Source organism: Schistocerca serialis, chromosome 9 (assembly GCF_023864345.2).
Source record: "Schistocerca serialis cubense isolate TAMUIC-IGC-003099 chromosome 9, iqSchSeri2.2, whole genome shotgun sequence".
NCBI lineage: Eukaryota > Metazoa > Arthropoda > Insecta > Orthoptera > Acrididae > Schistocerca > Schistocerca serialis.
The window spans coordinates 286,773,702-286,799,592 of NC_064646.1; the positions used below are offsets into that span (position 1 = coordinate 286,773,702).

Sequence of the window (25,891 nt, forward strand, 5' to 3'; positions counted from 1 at the left end):
CCACAGTTCTCTTGTTTTCGTTTGCGACAAAATGTAAACCGATTTAGTGATATATTACAAGTTCCTTATCAGGGGCAAATTATTTAGTTTCACCTGAGTGCTTCAGTAATTAGGTTCTTGAATATCTGCTTATTACTAGACATAGTTCGTGCGTTTTCGTCTACATTAGAGTTGCGCAGCACGTGCCGATAGTCCATTTATCTGCATAGTTAAGTTTTCCACGGTCTTTGGTATGGACAGGGACTGCGATTATTGAGTGCGGATGCGAACCGAGTTGGTAGCACTTCGCTCTCAGCTTCAGGCTGTGATGGCTTTGGTTACACAGTTTGAGCCTGCAGTGGATGGACACCACTGTTGTGGGCCGGCTGTGGGGATCCAGCAGACGTTCAGCATGTCGAAGTCCTCTGATCGGTCCTCACCAGTGGCCAACCCAGTTACTGCTCACACTGGGGCTGACCCCTCACCTGTGGTCGAGTGGGGTGTCGCCCCGGGGCGAAGCAGGTGGCAAAAGACTTCCCAGGCGGCCACACGTAAGGCCTTCCAGGTTTGTCTGACATACAGGTTCCAGGTGTTGTCTGTGGCTGACACTGTCGCTGAGCCGGATGCTGTTGCCTGTCCTGTTTCAGAGGAAACCACTCAGCCTGCAATATGTGGGCAATCGCAAAGGGTGGGACTATTGGTAGTTAGGAGCTCCAACGTTAGACGTGTCATGGGGCCCCTTAGGGAGTTGGTTGACAAGGAGGGTAAGAAAACCAATGTGCACTCTGTTTGCATACTGGGCGGAGTCATTTCAGATGTGGAAAGGGTCCTCCCAGATGCCATGAAGAGCGCAGGGTGCAGCCAACTGCAGGTGGTTACTCACGTCGGTACCAATGATGTGCGTCGCTTTGAATCAGAAGAGATTCTGTCTGGTTTCGAGCTGCTAACAGAAGTGGTAAAGGCTGCCAGTCTTGCTTGCAAGATGAAAGCAAAGCTGACCATTTGCAGCATAGTCGACAGGACCGATTGTGGACCTCTGGTACAGAGCCGAGTGGAGGGTCTGAAACAGAGGCTCAGACGGTTATGCGGCCGTGTAGGCTGCAGATAACCTCGACTTGCGCCAAAGGGTGGTAGAGTTTCGGGTTCCGCTGAATAGGTCAGGTGCACACTAAACGCAGAAGGCGGCTACACAGGTAGCAGGGGCTGTGTGGCATGGACTGGGTGGTTTTGTAGGTTAGAGGGTCTGGGAAAACACAAGAGGGGCTTCAGTCACAAAGGGTGCAGGCTGAACACAGGAATAACATAGATACAGGAACCATTGGTGTAACAGTTGTAAATTGCCGTAGCTGTGTCGGGAAAGTACCAGAGCTCCAAGCACCAATAGAAAGCACTGATGCTCATATCGTTATAGGCTCTGAAAGCTGGCTAACCAGCTGAAATTTTTGTAAAGAACCTAACGGTTTTCCGAAAAGATACGCTAAAAACGGTTGGCAGTGGCGTGTTTGTTGCTGTCGGAATTAGTTTATCTTGTCACAAAATTGAAGTAGATAGTTCCTGTGAGTTAGTATGGACAGAGGTCATAGTTGGCAACCGAAATAAAATAATAATTGGATCCTTTTACCGACCTCCCAGTTCAGATGATACAGTTGTTGAAAGGTTCAACGAAAACTTGCATTTGATTTCAAACACGTATCTGGCTCATACGATAATAGTTGGTTAGTTGGTGGTGACTTTAATTTACCCTCGATATGTTGGCGAAAGTACGTGTTTAATTCCGGAGGTACGCATAAAATATCATCCAAAATTATGCTAAACGCATTCTCTAAAAATTATTTGGAACAGTTACTTCATGAGCCCACGCGAATAGTAAACGGTTGTGAAAACACACTTGACCTCTTAGCAACAAATAATCCTAAATTAATAACCAGCATCAAAACCGATATAGGGATTAGTGAACACAGGGTTGTCATAGCGAGATTGAATATTGTAATCCCCAAATCCTCGAAAAATAAGCCAAAAATATACCTATTCAGAAAAGCAGATAAAAATTCACGTGATGCCTTCCTGAGAGACAATCTCCACTCATTCCAAATAAATAATATAAATGTAGACCAGATGTGGCTTAAATTCAAAGAAATAGTATCAGCAGCAGTTAAGAAGTTTATACCAAATAAACTGACAAACTACGGAGCTGATCCTCCTTGGTACACAAAACAGGTCACAACACTGCTGCACAAACAATGAAACAAACACGCCAAATTTAAACAGACGCAAAATCCCCAAGATTGGCGATCCTTTACAGAAGCTCGAAACTTAGCGCGGAGTTCAATGCGAGACGCCTATAACAGTTTCCACAACGAAACTTTGTCTCAAAACCTGGCAGAAAATCCAAAGAGATTCTGGTCGTATGTGAAGTATATTAGCGGCAAGAAACAATCAGTGCCTTCTCTGCGCAATAGCAATGGAGATGCTATCGAAGACAGAGCTGCCAAAGCAGATATATTAAACACAACCTTCTGAAATGCCTTCACAAAAGACGATGAACTAAATATTCCAGATTTTGAATCGAGAACAGCTGCCAACATGAGTAACATAGAAGTAAATATCCTCAGAGTAGTGAAGCAACTCAAATCACTTAATAAATTCAAGTCTTCTGGTCCAGACTGTATACCAATTAGGTTCCTTTCGGAGTATGCTGATACATTAGCTCCATACTTAACAATCAAATGCAACCGTTCGCTCGACGAAATATCTGTACCCAAAGAGTGGAAAGTTGCATAGGTCACACCAATATTCAAGAAAGGTAGTAGGAGTAATCCACTAAATTACAGGCCCATATCGTTAGCATCAATATGCATTAGGATTTTAGAACATATATTGTGTTCGAACATTATGAATTACCTTGAAGGAAACGGTCTATTGACACACAGTCAACATGGGCTTAGAAAACGTCGTTCCTGTGAAACACAACTAGCTCTTTATTCGCATGAAGTGCTGAGTGCTATTGACAAGGGATTTCAGATCTATTCCATATTCCTGGATTTCCGGAAGGCTTTTGACACTGTACCACACAAGCGGCTCGTAGTAAAATTGTGTGCTTATAGAATATCGTCTCAGTTACGTGACTGGATCTGTGATTTCCTGTCAGAGAGGTCACAGTTCATAGTAATTGACAGAAAGTCATAGAGTAAAACAGAAGTGATTTCAGGGGTTCCCCAAGGTCGTGTTAAAGGCCCTTTGCTGTTCCTTATCTATATAAACGATTTTGGAGACAATCTAAGCAGCCAACTTCGGTTGTTTGAATATCTGAATGGTGCGAAAAGTGGCAGTTGGCCCTAAATAATGAAAAGAGTGAGGTCATCCACACTAAAAGTACTATAAGGAATTTGTTAAACTTCGGTTACACAATAAATCAGTCTAATCTCAGAGCCATAAATTCATCTAAATACCTAGGTATTACAATTACAAACAACTTAACTTGGAAAAAACACACAGAAAATGTTGTGGGGAAGGCTATCCAAAGGCTGTGTTTTATTGGCAGGACACTTAGAAAATGTAACAGACCGACTAAGGAGACTGCCTACACTACGCTTATCCGTTCTCTTTTAGAATACTGCTGTGCGGTGTAGGATCCTTACCAGGTGGGACTGACGGAGTACATCGAAAAAGTTCAAAGAAAGGCAGCATGTTTTGTATTATCGCAAAATATGGGAGAGAGTGTCACAGAAATGATACAGGATTTGGGCTGGAAATCATTAAAAGAAAGGCGTTTTTCGTTGCGGTGGAATCTTCTCACGAAATTCCACTCACCAGCTTTCTCCTCCGAATGCAAAAATATTTTGTTGACACTGACCTACATAGGGCGGAACGATCACCATGATAAAATAAGGGAAATCAGAGCTCGCTATATGAGATTGGAATAATAGAGAATTGTGAAGGTGGTTCGATGAACCCTCTGCCAGGCACTTAAATGTGATTTGCAGAGTATCTATGTAGATGTAGATGTGTGAAATATTGTAAAGTGCATTAAATATGGCTCTACATTACACATCAAATTGTCATTGCAGTCTTGGTTTCACACCCAGTGGCTGTCCGCGGCTCGTGGTCTTGCGGTAGCGTTCTCCATTCCCGCACACGGGGTCCTGGGTTCGGTTCCCGGTGGGGTCAAGGATTTTCTCTGCCTCAAGATGACTTGGTGTTGTGTGTCTTTCATCATCATTTCATCCTCATTCACTCGCAAGTTGCCATAGTGGCGTTAAAGAACTTGGGGAGTGGCGGCCGAACCGCCCCACGAGGGGTCTGCCGGCCACCAGTGCCATACGCTCATTATTATTACTCAACGGCTTCCTCAGCTCACAGCCAAATTGACACTTTCAAGTCAATGTAGACATCGGGTTAACGATAGAAATCAGTCTGTATCCAGAGCAATATTACAGGGAAGGAAAGCAAACTACACTTGTGGATTTTAAACACACATTTACAAAACATTAATATACCATTTATATTTATTATACTGACCTTCAATTTAGTTGGTCTCTAAATGCGATGTGAGCAAATGGGTACAGTAGTTACTACTTTTTAGCAAAAAAAATCCAAAATTGAGGGTTGTTTTAATTTTTTCTGATGAATTTTTTCTGTGTGGTTTCAGAGTTCATAAACACAATGGAAAACTTTGTCATCAACATCTGCAGCTGAAATACATATCTTTAGTTGTTTCCACTGCTGCATTAACAACTGCGAATGAGGGAACTTCGTTGTCCTCATCACTGTCACTGTCACTTTCTGTGTTTTCTTCTGTTTGAAAGTCAATCACGTCATCAACAGAAACACTTTCCACAGTGACAACATCGTCATCAATGTGTCAGAAATCATGAAGCAAGCAGTTTTTCACCGTTGTCATTAACACTCACTCGTGATGTGTCAGATACATTTCTGTTAGCTTCAATGAATCCTGCTTTTTGGTTGCAATTGGAGATGATGGCTTCTGTAATTTCTGTCCATGCTTTCGCACTATAATGCAGAGCATCTAAAATTGACACTTTAAAAGAAGACTGGATCTTTTCCCAGCTGCCATCAGAGTTAATGCCTTCTGCACAATTGCCTTCCTATAGCGTGTTTTGAAGGCATGGGTAATGCCCAAATCTAAAGGCTGTAATTTGCTTGCGCAGTTTGCTGGCAGAAACTCTAATTGCACATTATGCAGACTTATATTTCTGTGATGCATAGGGCTACAATCCACTAATGGGAAAAATTTTCTGTTGTGATTACCCATTCTTGCATCAAGGCGATGTAATTGCTTCTCAATCGTCAATGTTGAAGATATCTTTCGGTTTGTATTGTTTCAAAAGTTCGTGTAACCTGTCACTCTGCCATTCCGTAACAGATTTTATGTCCACACTGTTTTCTTCACCGCATACTGTTTTGTAAACTACATTGTACCTCTTCTTAAATCTATCTATCCACCCATTACATGCTGTTAAGTCCTTGATCCCAAGTACATTGGCAACTTTCAGCGCCTTTTCGCGCAACATCACACCGTTCATTGGAATGTTCGATGCACTTGCTGCCTGAAACCATTTCTTCGTAATTTTCTCCAGCTCTGCGTATTTTGAATAGCTGGCACCCCCTCCTCCCCCTCTCCGCACCACTCGCACTTTCCAAAATAAGTGTTTTTCACGATAGCGTTCCACATAGGTACAGGTATTCCTAAGCTCTGTGCTAATGCAACATGTGTTCCACAGTGAGCTTCAACTCTTCCTAGAATTTGTACCTTTTCTTCCATAGAAAGGGTTTTACTGTCTCTTTTAGCAGTACTGGCTTTTTCCATCTTAAACTGCAACAGAAAACAACAACGTGGAAGAAACAAGTAACCACAGACTTCGATCACTTCACCCAAGGCTACGAACATGCTACACGGTACACACAAACAAAGTAACAAACACCATCTCTTCGCACGGTAGTTGTCAAGAGTAGCTGTGTCGATTGAAATCAACTCAGTTCGGTTGTAGGATCAGGCTTGTCAGTGTTGCCAACGTTGTCAATCTTAGCTAGCAAATGACGCACTGTACAATGTGTATGCGAACCATAAAGGAAACTACCGTATATTAGCAAGTTACAGATACTGGGAAATGGATATCCTCTGTATGTGATGATTATCACAGGGTGAAATTAATGTCAAAACGATGCAGCTTCAATAAAATAAGGGTACTACTTATTGTAGCACACAATAATGACAGATAAAGTTGGTATCAACTAGAAACAAATGAATGTTCCTCAGAAGTTGCACATTCCTCCAGCTTCTAGTGTAATATTTACATCAGCCACTATGCCGAGTTGTGGTTGGCAGTGGCAGGATACAAATCACAATTTGTTCTGACTTAATATTTGCTGAGTAGAGCGCCCTGGTATCAACAGAGTTAACCATGTAATGTATGTAAACACCTTTTGAAGGCAAATGCAGTACCTACATCATTTTATGTCAATCACACAAGGTCCCCCCACCCCCACACACCCCCCACCCCCCACGAACATTAGTTCATAAAACTTAAATCGTGGGATAGTTACTGGTATGTTAACATAAAAATGGGTGCGAATTAACATGGTGAACATAGGAAATTTGTCAGGAGCGATAAAAAATGTTATAAATGGTGGGCCTATGATTTCCATAAATTGCTCCAGGTAAATTCTGTGATGGGTCCTGTAAAAGGGCGCGACCAATTTCCTTCCCCCATCCTTTGGTAAGCCAAGCTTGTACTCAGTCTCTGATGACCACCCTGTTGATGGGATGTTCAACTCTTAATCTTCCTTCCTTCATTTGCTACTTGCGAATCAAAATCTGCCAAAAAACTGTACATTTGGTACATAAACATTCTCACTATCATCACCACTTCTCTTTGAGATCTTAATGACATGTCTTTTTTCAGAAATATTGTGAATGCAGAGTTTGCACTTTCTTTTTTATTTCCTCCACTGTTGTCTGTGGCCTCCATTCTTTTAGCATACAACATATTTCGTTTAATGCTGTATCACATTTGTTATTGTTCAGATAATCTTTATTTCTAATATCAAAAAAACATGACTTCAGTGTATATTGTTCAGCTAAAATAATAGTGTCGTTTGCATCAAGTTGCCACGTCCTTCACGAAATTACATGTAGTCAGCATGCCAAGGTAAGTGTGCAGTGCGCACCCACAAATGACTTCACTTTTTGAAAGCCCACATATGAAAGTAAATGCTTAGCCTTCTGTTCGGCAGCATTTGTGTATCGTGGTATGCACTTTCATGCACAGATGTATATACTCCTGTTCAGATACATGCAACATTCAGAAGCAAGTTAGGGGTAACAAGTTTCAAAAGTCTGCGCAGCTACATTCTCTCTTGTTGTGCACTAAAATGAACTTGTTAATAGGTTCAATGGCAGCAGCCTGAAGCTTGTCACCTGTGGTCAACGCAACTTCTAGCTGCTTCTGGCAGTGGCCATTTCACCTTGTTTATGGACACAATGAACCCAGTCCCTATGGATTTTACTATGTAAACCTGTATAACATCATGAAGAAACTATTAACCAAAGCAGTCTGAGTGTATGGTGCTGTGACACAGCACACAAGAGTCAGTTCCCAAGATTCTGTGTCTAGCTAAGTATGTAAACACGTAAAAAAATTAAAAAAACACTTCTCAGAATCACACAACATGTATAAAAAAATGAACTAAACGCTGCCTGTTACAGAAGTATACATCCTCTGACAATAAAGTTTGGTGAATAGTCCTGTAAAATTAACGTAGATGAACTAAAGTTATCTTACTGTCCTACGAAATAATCATCTCCCATAGCTGTGCATCGCTGAGCTCTGCGATACATGTTGTGGAAACTTTGCATGAAGTCTTGCTTTAGGATGGTGTTGAAAATCCGCATCACGTTTCATTGGATGTCAGGAATATCGTCAAATCTCTTTCCTTTCAAAGTGGGTTTGATCTGAGGAAATAGGAAGAAGTCTGGAGGATTGAGATCCGCCGAGTATGGTGGATGTTCAAGTTGCACCACTCCCTTTTTTACCAGGAACTTTTTGAGAATATTGGTTGTGTGTGGGCCAGCATTGTCGTGAACAAAAAACTGTGAACCTTGCTGTGCATACTGGACCCTGCTTAGACGTTGCATGAAATATGTCAAAATTTCAATGTACTGTGTAGCATTCACCGTCTTTCCTTCAGGTAGAAATTCTTTGTGGATAATGCCTTGACTATTGAAGGTCATAAGTATCATTTTGATGCGTGATTTTTTTTGTCTCTGACCTTTTTCTGGTGAGGTGATGTCAGAGAGCGCCATTCCATGCTTTGCCATTTCGTTACGGGCTGTACCGGAGACACCAGGTTTCATCCTCAGTGACAATACGGTTCAAGAAATTGTACGTCACATCCACTCTTTCGACAAAATCCTATGAAGCCTCTAAATGTGCCTGCTTCTGATCGTCAGTCAAGTGATGTTGCACAAGACAACAAAGGCTTTCTCTTCTGTAACTCCTGGGTAAGGATTTGTTGCATGGATTCACAGTTCATCTGCAGTTCATCCACTGTCATGCGCACATGTAATCGGTGGTCATTCATGATTAATGTCCTCACTTTCTCAATATTTTCGTCACTGACAGTGGTTGCTCGTCGTCCGCTAGGGGGATTGTCAGAAACACTTTCTTGGCCTCCTTGAAAACAGGCAAACCACTCGTACATGGACTTCATGGGCAGCGCTTGATCCCCATAAACACGTACCAGCATTGCATGCATGATGCATTTCTTTCAATGTCTTGCCAAGCTTAAAACAAAACTTTAAATTGACCCTTTTTCGTTCATTGTCCTGTTCTCAGTTCATAACCAACCCACTAAACAAGAACTTCGTCCGACAGGTCTAACACAGAACACACACAATGCTCAATTGGACTACGGTGGGGGCAGGTTGTCAACACCGGCCACTATGCAGGTGCAGCGTTGTGAGTCGCCAGTGTTGCCCGATCCACGGTTCTTACTTCATTCACCAAACTTTATTGTCAGCAGTTGTATATGCGTCTTTTTACACTTGCAGAATTGCTTGGGCAGTCCCTATCTTTTTTGAAACTTGTAGAGTGATCATAGTAGATGTGAGGAGATTGTCAGTTGTGGCTTTCATCAGCTGCTGTATTTTCAACATCTCGTAAGGTGTTTCAGTGTTTAAGTAGTTTTTGAGTAGCAGAATGGAACAAAATGCAAACTTCATTTTAGTATATCTTCTCCAGAATGTTTTATTATAAGACCTAGGTACACGACCAGTAGATCTAATGCAGGTTTACTATTGCTTTATCACAAATTTAAATATATTGTTTTTACATTATTTATATAAGAGGATTTATTATTTTATTGTCCGCCCCAGTAGCTGAGTGGTCAGCGTGACGGATTGCCGTCCTCTGGGCCCGGGTTCGATTCCCGGCTGGGTCGGAGATTTTCTCCGCTCAGGGACTGGGTGATGTGCTGTGTTCATCATCATTTCATCCCCATCCGGCGTGCAGGTCGCCCAATGTGGCGCCGAATGTGATAAGACCTGCGATATGGCGGCCGGACCTGCCCCGCGAGGGGCCTCCCGGCCAATGACGCCAAACGCTCATTTCATTTCCATTATTTTATTCATGGCTGTAATTTTCGACTGCTGTAGTTCATGTTTCAGAATAAAATTCTGTCATTAATTGCAAATATGTTTTTATTTGACTTTACGAGTTTTGATAAATTTAATTTGTCATCTTCAGAATCTTAGTATTTGGTTTAACATCTGTTAATTTCTTCTTCGCCGAACCATAATGCCGTCATATGTCAAAAAATGTACATTTTGTATGTGATTGTTGTAAACACAGGTCGAGAATTTGGAGTAACTAAATCACGTCTGTGTATAGATACAGTTACAGAAATGCTGTGATACAGTTACTGTAAATTATTAATCGCATGCAATATGTGCGTTTATGGACATGTCACGGCATTATGCTGCTGTGAAGAAGCTCATGACATTTCCTAATCCAATATCAAGCTCCTGAATATGATAAATTAATTTGTCAAAACTGGCAAAACTAAATAAAAATATATTCGCGAAATGATCACAGAATTTTATTGTGAAACACAATGCATCTGTTTCCTGTGGCGGTATCATTTGTATTTATGCTAGCACTGTGTTTCCAGCACTCATCAATAAGCTGTGCGAGAGTACACCACCAGAGATGCTCAGAAACTTGAGAATCGCTGAACTCACGTGTACACCTCCAATGAAAAATCATGAAACAGAATCACAGAATGGTAACAGCACATTTTTCTACTTCTTTTTTTTTATAATAATTTTTATTTAATTTTGTGTCAATCAAACTTCGACATTTTTTCACTGATATGCAGAACAGGCATTGGTTGTAATTTTCCTGGCCCTAATTCACGTGTATCTGTATGGTGTAAAAACTTGCAATTGACACTAAATAATGAAAAGTATGAGGTCATCCACGTAAGTGCTAAAAGGAATCCGTTAAACTTCAGATACATGATAAAGCAATCAAATCTAAAGGCCTCATATTCAACTAAATACGTACGAATTACAATTACGAATAACTTAAATAGGAAAGAACACATAGTAGAAAATGTTGTGGGTAAGGCAAACCAAAGACTGCGTTTTATTGGCAGAACATTTGGAAGATGCTACAGATGTACTGGGTAGCTATAATTAAACTTTCCATTTTTAACACAGAAACTAATTACCGTAAGAGTTGCTACATTAGTGTCCAGAGTATGGCGGTGCATGATTTCCATGTGTCACAGTGCCGCCATCCAGTTCCAACTATGGCCACCAGGTGCCATGATCAGTCATCATGATTCGTAGTCTCACGATCTGACGATTCCCATTGCATTTGTTGATGTGTGTCAGCATGAGCTTGGACAAAAGGCAGCAGGGCGTTATTGTTAAGGCTCCATTATCAAAACGGTACAGCTGCAGCTGCATTTCGAGAATATCACCGGCTGAAAGGATGACGGAAGGGTCCCCTTTCTGCACCTGCTGTACAGAGCATGAGGAAGAAGTTCGAATCAACTGGTTGAACTGTGTGTCGCTCCAGGAAGAGGACGATGACTGGTTGCACCACAGGTGGTTGATGAAATCGTTGTTGCTATGGCAGACAATGCTGCACGCAATTCTCGATTATCAGGCAGTGCGTCTGCTGTGTCACGACAGTTAAACATCCCGTGGTCCATTGTTCAGAAGGTGCTTTGATCCATTCTCAAATGGTATCCATATAAGGTCCATATCATACAGCAGCTTGCATCACAAGATGCACAATGATATATTGACTTTGTTCTCCTCTTTCTCGCAAGGATTGAAGTTGACGAGGACTGGCCCTGGACCATTCTACGGACATACGAAGCTCATTTTTCTCTGACAGGTGAGGAGAACACACAGAATTGCTGAGTGTGGGGATATTTGCCTCCAGTCACTGTGCATGAATCTCTTCTGTATGATGAACATGTTACCATATGGTGTGGCTTCATGGGTACAGTCATCATTGGCCCATTCTTTTTTAAACGGGTTGGCACTCAAGGACCAAAGACATGCAGTGTGACTGGTCAGCATTACTGTGATTTGCTTCACCAGCGTGTTACACACGCCCTACAGGAGAGATGCACTGAACTCAACAGTTTTCATCCAAGATGGGGCCCCACTGTACATCGCTCGGAAGTTCACCTGCTTCTCTGAAACACGTTTGGAAACATTTGGTTTATCAGGCATTGTTTCCAAATGCTTGGCTAGCACTATCACCTGATCTCGCTTCCTGTGTTTTGTAGTTGGGGGGCTACTTGAAGGACAGGGTTTACCAGGGGAACATTCACACATGTGCTGATCTGAAGCACAGCATATCAAGAGAGGTAGCCAGCATACCTACGGACACGCTTCATTCTGCGCTGCAGAATACAATCCTGTGCTTTCAGACTCTTCTGGCACCATATTGATCCCCTTCTGTAGCAGTAATGGTAACGGTATGTAATGGTATAATGTTCCAAAGTGTTTCAGGTGAATTGTTTCTGCGTTATTTCTCCTTCCCATGCCCTTTACGTTAATGCTACCAAGTTTGTTTCTTGTATGGTAATTTAGTTTCCGTGTTATGACATGAGACATAGGGAAAGGTTAATTATAACCACTCGCTACTATAGAGATTGCCTACGTTACTCTTGTCCATCCTCTTTTGGAGTACTACTACATGATTTGGGTCCTTATCAGAGAGGATTAACAGAGTACATTGAGAGAGTTCAAAGAAGGTCAGAATGTTTTGCATTATCGAGAAATGGAGAGAACATGTCATGGTCATAATACAGAATTTGATACGGAAATCATTAAAACAAAGGAGTTTTTCATTGCGGCATGATCTTGTGAAATTTTAATTACCAACTTTCTTTCCTAATGTGCAAATATCTTATTAATGCCAATGTACATAAGGAGAAAGGATCATTGTAATAAAATCAGAGCTTGCATGGAAATGGTAGTTCAGTTCCTTAACTGATATAATTTTAAGAATTCGCATGTAGCCTAAGCTGTACCACAACGATACTGTCATCATAAGTGATAATGACAGTTGGTCACTTATTCACATAGTGTGTGGGCTGAGTGGCACCCACATACAAGGTGGAACAAGTAAAAGTAGCTCAGAGAACAGAGTTCCAGTATATAAAGAAACACAACAGAGGAAAGGAAACGCAGTACTAACCTGACTATAACAGATGTTGAAAGTGACCACCATTCATCTCTTGGCACATTTAGGCCCTGGTCAGCAAGATGCTGAAGGCAGATCGAAGCCAGAGTGCTAGAATTGTTGTGATCTGATCCGAAATGTTCTGATGCAGCCTTGAAGACTTCGAGAGTTATTGCGATACACCTTAAACTTGAGGGCTCCCCATGCAAAGTAATCATGCACTAACAGATCATGTGACCAAGTGGCCAGCTAAAGCTGCAACTGTCTGACCTCTGCTAACATCTTATGTCAGGCATGAAGATTGTGTAATGTGGTTTGGCTGGCTGTATGGGCAGTTGCTCCTTGCTCCATCCTGTTGAAAGTAAATGTAGGTCTGTACCTCCTCTGTCAATGCTTCCACAAATGGTATCCATTCATCTGGCTACTTTTATTTTTCCTACCCTGTATATGTAGATGCATTGATGTAATTCGTATGACCATGTTTAGTGTAATAATATTTATGGTATTGTTTTTCTTTAGCTGGTTTGGTTGTTGAAGCATTGTGTATATCGCCCTCAATATTTGCCTTAAAAATAAAATGCATTTTTGAATCTGATAAAACTTACTCAAAGAATAGAAAGCAAAAACAATGTAACTGTACAGGTTTGTGTGTAATCTATAGCTCTGATGAAAGATTCATCCAAAAGCTAGCAATATTCTGTCTTGTTTATATGCTTGTCAATGACTCAGTGCCTGAACTGTGTGATGGAAATTGCTGAGATATTGGCACAGATTAACTGCTTTTGTTCCTTCTTTGTTGTTAACTGAGGCAGTAAAAGTTTATTTAACTTCATGTTTTCTTCTTGTGGATGATACAGCCTCCAGGACGGATGCAGTTAATGAAGAAGATATGACAGACGTAACAGAATCATATACTCCTGTGGCCTTAGACACAAACTTGCTGAAGCCGATATGCTTTGAACGTAAATGTGGTGGCAGTACATGGAAACATGCTCTCCTACTCTCCACACTGAAGAAGAAAAACCAGCAGAAAGAAAATCCCATTAGTTATTTTCAAAATGGAATGTGTTCACCGGAAAGCCTTACTGACACACCTCTCGCACAGCCGAATAAGAGGACTTCAAATCCAGTGAAATCATTAAATAACTTGTGGACTGAAGATTCTGAAAACTTTAGAAATTACTGTGTCAGCAAGAAAACACTGCATGCAGAACTTCCATCTGATACTGGGAACCTTGAGAAAAGCAGCCTAACAATTAATAGTGCAGTTAATAACCAAGGAGGAACTGAGTGTCATGTCTTGGGTGTACCAGATTCCGGTTTGGGAAGTGAAATGATAAATCAAGTATTTCCAGGACTGCTTCAGCTGAGGTCTGGAACTTCAAGTTCAGAGGCAGTGAAAGCTCTGATCATTCAGGATCAGAATAAAGTAAGTGGTGTCCCTGTTCATCATAGACCAAGTGGAAGACACTCCTCCGAAGAAGAAAATAGTCGGATCTCTGATATCTTCGCCAGTGGAAATTTCAGTCAGGTATGTTATAAACTTAAACAAGAATAAAATTTTGCCCTATCCTTAGGACTTTAATGTGTGTCTCTTATTTAAAAAAATAATTATTCAGAAAATTACTACATTCAGCGACCTGTGTAATGGATGTAAAAGGAAACCTGCACTCACAATGCATTTCATTGTCTCTGACAATCAGTGGGACAGCATGGCATGTGGACAGTATGTGTCACGTCCTGAAGGGACATCAGACGCTCGTAACATACCCACATTGCCGCATCTCAAAAAAGGCCCCTTAATTGGCGTATGCCACGGAGAGATCACTGAAACATCTAGTCTCGTTCAGGAGGAGGTTGAGTGGATGCTAAAACACACACAAATTTTAGTAATTTATTGAAATTCGAACATGGTAAATACTTAATTTTGAAAACAAGTAGAGCTCTCATGTGGCTTTAGTGCTGTCACTGACACTTCCATACAAAATGGTTGTTCAGTTCCTTAACTGATACAATGTTCAGAATAATTGTGCAATTGGCACACAGCCAGAGCTGTACCACAACTATACTGTCATCATAAGTTATGATTACAGTTGTTCAGTTAGTTAGTGTGTTTGGCAGGGACTGACTTTACTGGTTGCGCTATCTTGAGGTACCAATTTTTAAAGGATACCTCAGTCAGTGAAAGACGCTATATTCCTGCCCCACCCACCACCCCATACGTTCCATCCTTATGTAGTGCTGTGTCATGTGACTGCAGTGGAAGGGGAGGCCTGAGTGTGGTCATAGGTGAGAAGACAAGGAATGTAATGACACTTGATATCCACCTTGCAAGTGACTGGAAACACTGCCTGAAAAACTGGCCATGGGGTGCACGCCTGCATCCAGTGACACAGTTGCTGTGGTCGGGTTGACTGCAGGTGGAACTATAGGGACATAGTGCTGCCTGGTCTGTGGCACCACATCATCAGACATTGACTCTGACAGCTGGACCGGCAGAGACATTGACGGCATCAGAACAGTCTGTCTCCATCGACACTGCGCTGGTATAACTTAAGACAGAGTCTGTACATATTGGCTCCTACCATAAGGCAGGAAGTACGGTATGCATGCCATACCTTCAATGTTGTAAACTTTGAAGTGGGCTTCTAGTTGCGTGCAATCGTGCCCTGAAATGAGGTCCATTCTGTCTGAAATGAGATCAATTCTGTCTGAAATTTTGCTCACCACAACTAGAATAGTTTTTCATCATCCTCCCAATCTCTGCAGTATCCTTGGCAGACTCTGTGCCCCTGCACTCATCTCCCCACCCTCTGGCTTCTACCCCTGTGATTGTCCCCACTGGAAGACTTGCCCTATCAGTCCTCCTATCACCATCTATTCCAGCCCTGTAACTGGTAAAACACATACTATCAAAGGGTGAGCCACCTGTGAAACGACATGTCGCATACCAGCAGTTATGTAAACACTGTTCAGCCATTTATATCGGCATTACTACCCGGTTATCAGCCAGGATGAATGGGCGTAGGCAGAGTGTGTATACAAGCAACACTCAATATCCTATTGCAGAGTATGCTGTATAACATAACACTCATGATCTGGGCGCCTGTTTCACCACATGCACCATCTGGATTCTTCCCCCAAACACCAGTTTCTCAGAACTCTGCAGATGGGAACTAGCACTGCAACGTGTCTTTGATTCTCACCACCTACCTGGCCTTAATTTATATTAACTCCTTCCATCGCAGCATTTCTGTACAGTAACTACTCCTTTCTTCACTCCATTTTAGTTTTCTACATCTTTCATTTTCTGACCTGCCTATTTTTTGCCATCCCCCTTCCACCTCTGTTACGTACAATGCACTTAGCTTTTCACTCTTATTAACCCGTGCATGATGTATTAGTAGTAATCTCTGTCTTGCGTATTATCCTGTCTTCCATCTTTAAGCTCTTAGGTTTTCAAATCTCATCCAGTGCAGTCCCCAACAATCAGTCTTTCCTTCTCATCCCATCCTGTAAGTCTCCCATGAGCCGGTGCTCTGGATGACTTTTCTGAACTGTAACCTTTTTCATAAATCTCTCCAGTCCTTCTCCTTCACCCTTCTTCCTTCCCCTTCAAATTTTCTGCTAGGAGGAGGAGCTACTTTTGTGTGTGTGTGTGTGTGTGTGTGTGTGTGTGTGTGTGTGTGTGTGTGTGTGTGTTTTTCCCTGCAGCCACTTGGTGGGTAGATATTTTATCTATCCATTTACGTTATACTATCTGACACATCATAGACAAAGGTGTGAGTGAGTGTCACCATAACTTGCAGTTTCTGAGGAGCCACAAGGGAGTTCTGGAAGACTATTCACTGAAAAAACAGACAGACGAAAATAAAGGGCCACCTTCATCACCATTCTGGCACATGAAAAGCTGGAAAGGGCCATCTTTGTCCCCACTGTGGCAAATTTAGGCAGTCTAGTTCAGGACGAGGTCGAATGGATAAATCATGCACACAAATTTTAATAAAAACAAAGATGAGGTGACTTACCGAACAAAAGCGCTGGCAGGTCGATAGACACACAAACATACACACAAAATTCAAGCTTTCGCAACAAACTGTTGCCTCATCAGGAAAGAGGGAAGGAGAGGGGAAGACAAAAGGAAGTGGGTTTTAAGGGAGAGGGTAAGGAGTCATTCCAATCCCGGGAACGGAAAGACTTACCTTAGGGGGAAAAAAGACAGGTATACACTCGCACACAAGCACATATCCATCCACACATACAGACACAAGCAGACATATTTAAAGACAAAGAGTTTGGGCAGAGATGTCAGTCGAGGCAGAAGTGTAGAGGCAAAGAAGTTGTTGAAAGACAGGTGAGGTATGAGTGGCGGCAACTTGAAATTAGCGGAGATTGAGGCCTGGCGGATGACGAGAAGAGAGGATATACTGAAGGGCAAGTTCCCATCTCCGGAGTTCGGATAGGTTGGTGTTGGTGGGAAGTATCCAGATAACCCGGACGGTGTAACACTGTGCCAAGATGTGCTGGCTGTGCACCAAGGCATGTTTAGCCACAGGGTGATCCTCATTACCAACAAACACTGTCTGCCTGTGTCCATTCATGCGAATGGACAGTTTGTTGCTGGTCATTCCCACATAGAATGCATCACAGTGTAGGCAGGTCAGTTGGTAAATCACGTGGGTGCTTTCACACGTGGCTCTGCCTCTGATCGTGTACACCTTCCGGGTTACAGGACTGGAGTAGGTGGTGGTGGGAGGGTGCATGGGACAGGTTTTGCATCGGGGGCGGTTACAAGGATAGGAGCCAGAGGGTAGGGAAGGTGGTTTGGGGATTTCATAGGGATGAACTAACAGGTTACGAAGGTTAGGTGGACGGCGGAAAGACACTCTTGGTGGAGTGGGGAAGATTTCATGAAGGATGGATCTCATTTCAGGGCAGGATTTGAGGAAGTCGTATCCCTGCTGGAGAGCCACATTCAGAGTCTGGTCCAGTCCCGGAAAGTATCCTGTCACAAGTGGGGCACTTTTGTGGTTCTTCTGTGGGGGATTCTGGGTTTGAGGGGACGAGGAAGTGGCTCTGGTTATTTGCTTCTGTACCAGGTCGGGAGGGTAGTTGCGGGATGCGAAAGCTGTTTTCAGGTTGTTGGTGTAATGATTCAGGGATTCCGGACTGGAGCAGATTCGTTTGCCACGAAGACCTAGGCTGTAGGGAAGGGACCGTTTGATGTGGAATGGGTGGCAGCTGTCATAATGGAGGTACTGTTGCTTGTTGGTGGGTTTGATGTGGACGGACGTGTGAAGTTGGCCATTGGACAGGTGGAGGTCAACGTCAAGGAAAGTGGCATGGGATTTGGAGTAGGACCAGGTGAAACTGATGGAACCAAAGGAGTTGAGGTTGGAGAGGAAATTCTGGAGTTCTTCTTCACTGTGAGTCCAGATCATGAAGATGTCATCAATAAATCTGTACCAAACTTTGGGTTGGCAGACTTGGGTAACCAAGAAGGCTTCCTCTAAGCGACCCATGAATAGGTTGGCGTACGAAGGGGCCATCCTGGTGCCCATGGCTGTTCCCTTTAATTGTTGGTATGTCTGGCCCTCAAAAGTGAAGAAGTTGTGGGTCAGGATGAAGCTGGCTAAGGTGATGAGGAAAGAGGTTTTAGGTAGGGTGGCAGGTGATCGGCGTGAAAGGAAATGCTCCATCGCAGCGAGGCCCTGGACGTGCGGAATATTTGTGTATAAGGACGTGGCATCAATGGTTACAAGGATGGTTTCCGGGGGTAACAGATTGGGTAAGGATTCCAGGCGTTCAAGGAAGTGGTTGGTGTCCTTGATGAAGGATGGGAGACTGCATGTAATGGGTTGAAGGTGTTGATCTACGTAGGCAGAGATACGTTCTGTGGGGGCTTGGTAACCAGCTACAATGGGGCGGCCGGGATGATTGGGTTTGTGGATTTCCCACGTGGAATGTTTCCTTCCATTATATTGACACAAATTTTAATAATTTATTAAAACTCAAACATGATAAAGACTTAACTTTGGAAGTAGAAGAATGAGATTTTCACTCTGCAGCGGAGTGTGCGCTGATATGAAACTTCCTGGCAGATTAAAACTGTGTGCCGGACTGAGACTCGAACTCGAGACCTTTGCCTTTCACGGGCAAGTGCTCTTCCATCTGAGCTGTCCAGGCACAACTCATGCCCCGTCCTCACAGCTTTACTTCTGCCAGTACCTCGTCTCCTACCTTCCAAACTCTACAGAAGCTCTCCTGCGAACCTGGAAGTTTGGAAGTAGTTTTCACACGACATGAAATTGGTACTATCACTCACATGTTCAACTTTTAGCACTTCATTACAGAATGACAGTTTCATATCAGAGTTCAGTTCTTACTGATACAAACTTCAGAATAGCTGATTTGTGTGCAGCAGGATTTGTACTACGGTGATACTGTCATAAGTGATGAGTACAATTAGTCGCTGATTACATATAGTGTGAACTTGGAAAAAATAACTTTCCAGCTCTGGCAGCACATCGGTGTCTGCACCGATGTGTTCAATTTGTTGCTATGTTTGGCAGTGACTGTCTTTAGTTGTGGTGCCATATTCAGGTACTAATTTTTGCAAGGTACCTTATTGTGCAAATGACACCACAAACCATTCATTTGCTATCATGAGATGAAAACCATTGATGATATACTTCGCCATGCGGGATTAGCCGAGAGGTCTAAGGCGCTGCAGTCACGGACTGTGCGGCTGGTCCTGGCGGAGGTTCGAGTCCTCCCTCGGGCATGGGTGTGTGTGTTTGTCCTGAGGATAATTTAGGTTAAGTAGTGTGTAAGCTTAGGGACTGATGACCTTAGCAGTTAAGTCCCATAAGATTTCACACACATTTTTTTGATGATCTACTTCCTTGTGGCCACCTTTGGCCAGTGCCAGCTGATAACAGCTACACACAAATTATGGCTAGTAGGTACCCTCAAATAATGCAACAAAACAGTGTGCTGCCTTTTTGGAGGCAACTGAGAGGGCCGTCAGCCTAGATCGAACACAAACATTATCCATATGATCAGGTTGGACCTTTAGGCATCAATTACAAACAACAGTAGAAAGCTGCCAGCAACACTCTGTCTGAAGGTGGACAAGGGAGCATCTGGAATGGTGTCTGGATTAAGGGAATCAGGTTCTCTTCACCAATGATTACAGGATTTGCCTGACATCTGATGAGTGTCATAACAGTGTGGTAAGATGACCAGGTATCAATGCGCATCTGAGATAAGAAGTCCAAGGAGTTCTACAGGGAAATGGGTCAGTCATGTTTTGGAGTAGTTTCATGCATAAATGTTGGAACACTTGCATTCGTTACAAGGATAATTTGAAGGCTCTGTAGTATCGAGACACGATTCTTATTCTGGTATTCAGTACTACAATCAGCCTTGCCCCCTGAACAATTGGCCTTGTTTGTGGGGAGCCTTCTGCGTCTCAGTGATACAGATAGCCGTACCGTAGGTGCAACCACAACAGAGGGGTATCAATTGAAATGCCAGACAAATTTGTGGTTCCTGAAGAGGGACAGCAGCCTTTTCAGTAGTTGCAAGGGCAACAGTCTGGATGATTGACCTTGTTGTGCTGGTACTGCGAAGAGGTGCAAAGCAAGGGGAAACTACAGTTGTAACAGATCGGAGCGTGAAATGTCAGATCCCTTAATCGAGCAGGTAGGTTAGAAAATTTAAAAAGGGAAATGGATAGGTTAAAGTTAGATACCGTGGGAATTAGTGATGTTAGGTGGCAGGAGGAACATGACTTCTGGACAGACGAATACAGTGCTCTAAATACAAAGTCAAATAATGGTAATGCAGGAGTAGGTTTGATAATGAATAGAAAATAACAACACAGATAAGCTACTACGAACAGCATAGTGAATGCATTATTGTAGCCAAGATAGACACAAAGCCCATGCCTTTCACAGTAATAAAAGTTTGTGTGTCAACTAACTCCACAGATGATGAATAGATTGAAGAAATGTATCATACGGTAAAAGAAATTCTTCAGATAATGGAGGGAGATGAAAATTTAATAGTCATGGGGGACTTGAATTCGATAGTAGGAAAAGGAAGTGAAGGAAAAGTAGTAGGTGAATATGGACTGGGGGTAAGGGACGGAAGAGAAAGTTGCCTGGTAGAATTTTGCATAACTTAATCATAGCTAACTCTTGGTTTAAGAATCATGAAATAAGGTTGTATACATGGAAGAGGCATGGAGACACTAGAAGTTTTCAGATAGATTATGTAATGGTAAGACAGATTTAGGAACCAAGTTTTAAATTGTAAGACGTTTCCAGAGGCAGATGTGGTCTCTAACCACAACTTATTGGTTATGAACTGCAAAAAGGTAGGATGGGACCTGGATAAACTTAAAGAACCAGAGATTGTACAGAATTTGAGAGAGCATTAGGGATTGATTGACAAGAAAAGGGGATAGAAATACAGGAGAAGAAGTATGGGTAACTTTGAGAGGTGAAATAGTGAAGGCAGCAGATACTTAATTTAATTGATGAATGAGGCAGACAAAAAGGAATACAAACATTTCAAAAATGTGATCGACAGGAAGTGCAAAATTGCAATGCTGGGATGGCTAGAGGACAGATGAAAGGATGGCTAAGCATGTATCATTAGGGGTAAGATAGATATTATCTACAGGAAAATTAAAGAGACCTTTGGAGAAAAGAGAACCACATGTATGAACATCAAGAGGTCAGAAGCAAAGGAGGGAAAGCAGAAAGATGGAAGTAGTAGTATATAGAGGGTCTGTGCAAGGGTAATGCACTTGGAAGAGGACGGAGATGAAATGGAAGATATGATACTGCATGAAGAATTGGACAGAGCACTGAAAGACCTAAGTCAAAACGAGGCCCCAGGAGTAGATAACATTCCATTAGAACTGCTGATAGTCTTGGGAGAGCCAGCCATGGCAAAACTTTCATGTGGTGAGCAAGATGTATGAGACAGGCAAAATACCCTCAGACTTCAAGAAGAATATAATAATTCCAGTTGCAAAGAAAGCTGGTGATGACAGGTGTGAAAACTACCGAATTATAAGTTTAATAAGTCATGATTGCAAAATACTAACACAAATTCTTTACAGACGAATGGAAAAACTGGTAGAAGCTGACGTCACGGAAGATCAATTTCGATTCCGTAGAAATGTTTGAACATGCGAGGCAATACTGACCCTATGTCTAGCTATTGTAGACTTGGAGAAAGCTTTTGACAATACTTTCTTCCCAATTGTGAAGGTGGCTATGTAAAATTTGTACAGAGACCACAAGAGTTGAGGGGCACGAAAGGCTAGCAGTGCTTAAGAAGGGAGTGAGACAAGGTTTTAGCCTATCCCCGATGTTATTTAGTCTGTATATTGAGGAATCAGTAAATGAAACAAAAGAAAAAAATTGGAGTAGGAATTAAAATCCATAGAGGAGAAATAAAAACTATGAGGTTTGCCGACAACAATACAATTCTGCCAGGGACAGCAAAGGACCTGGAAGAGCAGTTGAACGGAATGTACAGTGTCTTGAAAAGAGGATATAAGATGAACATCAACAAAAACAAAACAAGAATAACGGAATGTAGACTAATTAAATCAGGCGATGCTGAGGGATTTAGATTAGGAAATCACACTTAAAGTAGGAAATGAGTTTTGCTATTTGGGGAGCAAAATAACTGAGGATGGTTGAAGTAGAGAGGATATAAAATGTAGACCAGCTATGGCAAGGAAAGCGTTTCTGAAGAAGAGAAATTTGTTAACATAGTCTTTTCTGAAAGTATTTGTATGGATGTGAAACATGGATGATAAACAGTGTAGACAAGAAGCTTTCGAAATGTGGTGCTACAGAAGAATGCTGAAGATTAGATGGGTAGATCATGTAACTAATAGAATGGAATTGGGGAGAAGAGGACTTTGTGGCACAACTCGACTAGAAGAAGGGATTGGTGGGTAGGACACGTTCTGGGGCATCAAGGGATCACCAAGTTAGTATTGTACTGAAGAGTGGAGGGTAAAAATCGTAGAGGGAGACCATGAGAGGCAGATTTAGAAGGATGTAGGTTGCAGTAGTTACATGGAGATGAAGAGGCTTGGGAGATGAAGAGGCTTGCACAGAATAGAGTAGCATGGAAAGTTGCATTAAACCAGTCTCTGGACTGAAGACCATAACAACAACACAATAATCAGCAGTTCGGGACTTGGTTCATGTTTCAAGATGATATTGAAAAGGCACCTTATATCCACCTTCTGAATACTATCCTCCAGTAGGACAGGAATAAACTAAATTGAATAGCCTGCAATATTTGCTGACAGGTATAATTTGAAGCTTACGTCCATGACCACTGGAACCCTAGACACATATTGGATTCTGTCTGACAAGCTGCTATCATTGACTGTGGCAGGTTTGAACAGCAACATCTACACCACAGAGTGGACCAACAGGATTTCTGCAGTATTTTATGTTACTCAACAGCGTATTTTGATTTCAAAGATGTGCGCTTTCGAATAGATTGCCGTTATTTTGATTGTTTAGCATTTTACATGAAGTAATTGTTTTGTTTCTTCCGGCGTAAGTTTCATTCGCTGCCCCTCTTGAAACTAAGCTCACACCCATTTGCTCATACACATATCGTGCAAAATTTCTTTGTCCCATATGTATTAGCAGTAGGAGTAGTGATATTCTGTAAAATGTAGGTTAACATACAAGGGGGCACCAAAAAAGGAATAATTTTTTAAAAGCTATGTATTTCCAAATTGTTCGCAAAACAAACTTATCCCCTTCAAATTACTGTCCATTACAACTAATACATTTGTCCCACTGGTGCTTCCATTGTTTGAAATGTTTTTCATAGTTAACTTTTGAAATAATGTCTGACAACACCCCCCCCCCCCCCCTTCGGTTTTCTCTTAACGTATTCAATGTTGTCAAATTGGTGTCCTGTCATGCCCCTTTTTATATGTGGAAATATGAAAGTCACAGGGAGCTAGGTCAGGCAAGTAAGATGCGTGGCAGCGGAACTGTCGTTTTTAGCGAAAAACTAACCTAGAGGGCTGTGTGTGCAGGTGCATTGTCAGGGCGGAAGAATCAGTCTCGTGTGTCTGCCACAAATTGAGTCTTTTTTGTAACACTGTTGCGCAGTTTTCTTAAAACTTCCAAATAAAAGGTTTGATCTGGAGGAACAAACGCTGAATGAACTACACTCTTAACGTCAAAAAAGCAAATCAGCATTGTTTTGATGTTTGATTTGACTTGACAACATTTTTTTGGACAGAATGATGATGACGTCTCCCATTGGCTTGACTGTTAATTTGTTTCCGGGTCATAACTGTAGCACCTTGACTCATGACCAGTAATGACCTTTGACAGAAAATATGAATCAGTGTCGGTAAGCTGTTTTCAACATCAAAACAGTTTCAGCAGTATTTTTACCAAGTAGAAAACAAAACTTCGTAGCTGCACATTGTTTAGTTAAACTTGCCTCCATAAAAAAACAAAACAAGAACAGAACAATGCTAGCAAAAACAGTCACTGCAGATGAACAGAACAAGCCAGGTCGACAACCCCGGGGGCACTGAACTGGCAACGAGTTGCATTATAAACACTTACTGGCAGAAATGCGTACTACACAAGCTGCGCCCACAGCGATGGTAAAAAGAGCTCTCTCTCTCTCTCTCTCTCTCTCTCTCTCTCTCTCTCTCTCTCTCTCTCTCTCTCACACACACACACACACACACACACACACACACACACACACACACCAATCAATCAAACAGACATTAGGTTATGTTTCATATGCGCATATAACAGGTATGTGATGTGGATTTCATATGTGCCTTTATCTTTGACCAGGCCAGAAATGCCTGTGCCTTTATCTTTGATCAGACAGGAAATGCCCTTGCTGTACTGTAGTAGTGAGTCGTGGTTTGTTGTAAGGAACAGTTCTTCTAAGTTATTGATAGGCGAGGACAGACAAATTTTACAAGCATAAGATATCTGTAAAGTACTATTAAATCTGCAGTTTTTAATTGTACGTGGTGAAATCTGCATGTTATTAAAAAATGCCGTGAAATTTGACATTTTCCCCAGTCTCTTGCAAAATGCGATATAAAGCGGGCTTCCACAGTCCCTGGTGATCTTTGTTTTATAGACATGGGCTAAAGTGTACATAGGAACTACAAAGAGAAGCATAACACCTGACATAAGGTACCCAAGAAATTGTCATCTGGGAAATATGGGTAAATCTAAAGTTGCTGATCAGTCACAGGGACCAGAAAACCACCAAATTTGTTTCCCCAATAGTATGCTATTTTCAGCAGCTACACATTACTTTACTGGGATACACAGTGACACAACAGAAATTTAAAAGCACAAAAAACAACTTTAACACAAAAAATGATGCTTGAAATTAAGACCAGCTGTCACTCTTAGTGCTAAATGAAGCAAATGGCAGCATCTTTTCCTCACTGCAAAATCTATGGCACATCAATGCAGCTGTGCGATCTCAAGCAGCAGCCAAATGTCATGTCCCAATACTTGCATGGATACTTATTAACAGTTCGGCTTGTTGAGCTTGCTTAAGTTGCAAACCCCTGTATGAGTTGTTTATAGTCTCTAATGTTGTCTCCAGCATTAGGAGATGAAATGTTAGGCACAGAAATATGCCTTGGACCACAGCCTAATGGCCTTAAAACAAAAATCGCCAAGGGTCCAATAGTGCTATGAATTTGAGGATAGCAGTTTATTAATATTGGTAACTAATAGTTATTTAATGTTAGTACTAGATATTGAATTCTTTTGTCAAGGCTGAGGTTTGATATAACCTTAAAACTGTCATTTCCTGCATGAAGAACTGATGCTCTAGATGTGGTACCAGATACAAGTACCTCATTTCCAACAAACTTCATTTCAGAAACAATTTTATTCACAGCAGTCATATTTCATGACACTTTGGCACAACATATTGTATTAAAAATGTGTTCTAGGGAGGTCTTCAATGCTGTGAATTAAGCTACATGGTTTAGTAGGATATGTTTAAGTACAAAAACCACCAAATATACCAATCTAGTAAAATAGGAAGTACCCTCTGCCATGCACTTGACAGTAGAATGCAGACCATTGATGTAGTGTGAAAATGGCCACTTTAGTGCC

At 41.9% G+C, this 25,891-nt stretch overlaps 1 protein-coding gene across 1 annotated transcript in view; it reads left to right on the plus strand.

Annotated features, from left to right (window-relative positions):
- Positions 1–25,891, plus strand: part of LOC126419764 (uncharacterized) — a 148,662-nt gene that overhangs the window by 84,884 nt on the left and 37,887 nt on the right. The window contains exons 8-9 of the mRNA XM_050086939.1: positions 10,168–10,281; positions 13,565–14,238. Of these exons, the coding sequence (XP_049942896.1) occupies positions 10,168–10,281; positions 13,565–14,238 (788 nt within the window). The remainder of the gene's footprint in view (positions 1–10,167; positions 10,282–13,564; positions 14,239–25,891) is intronic.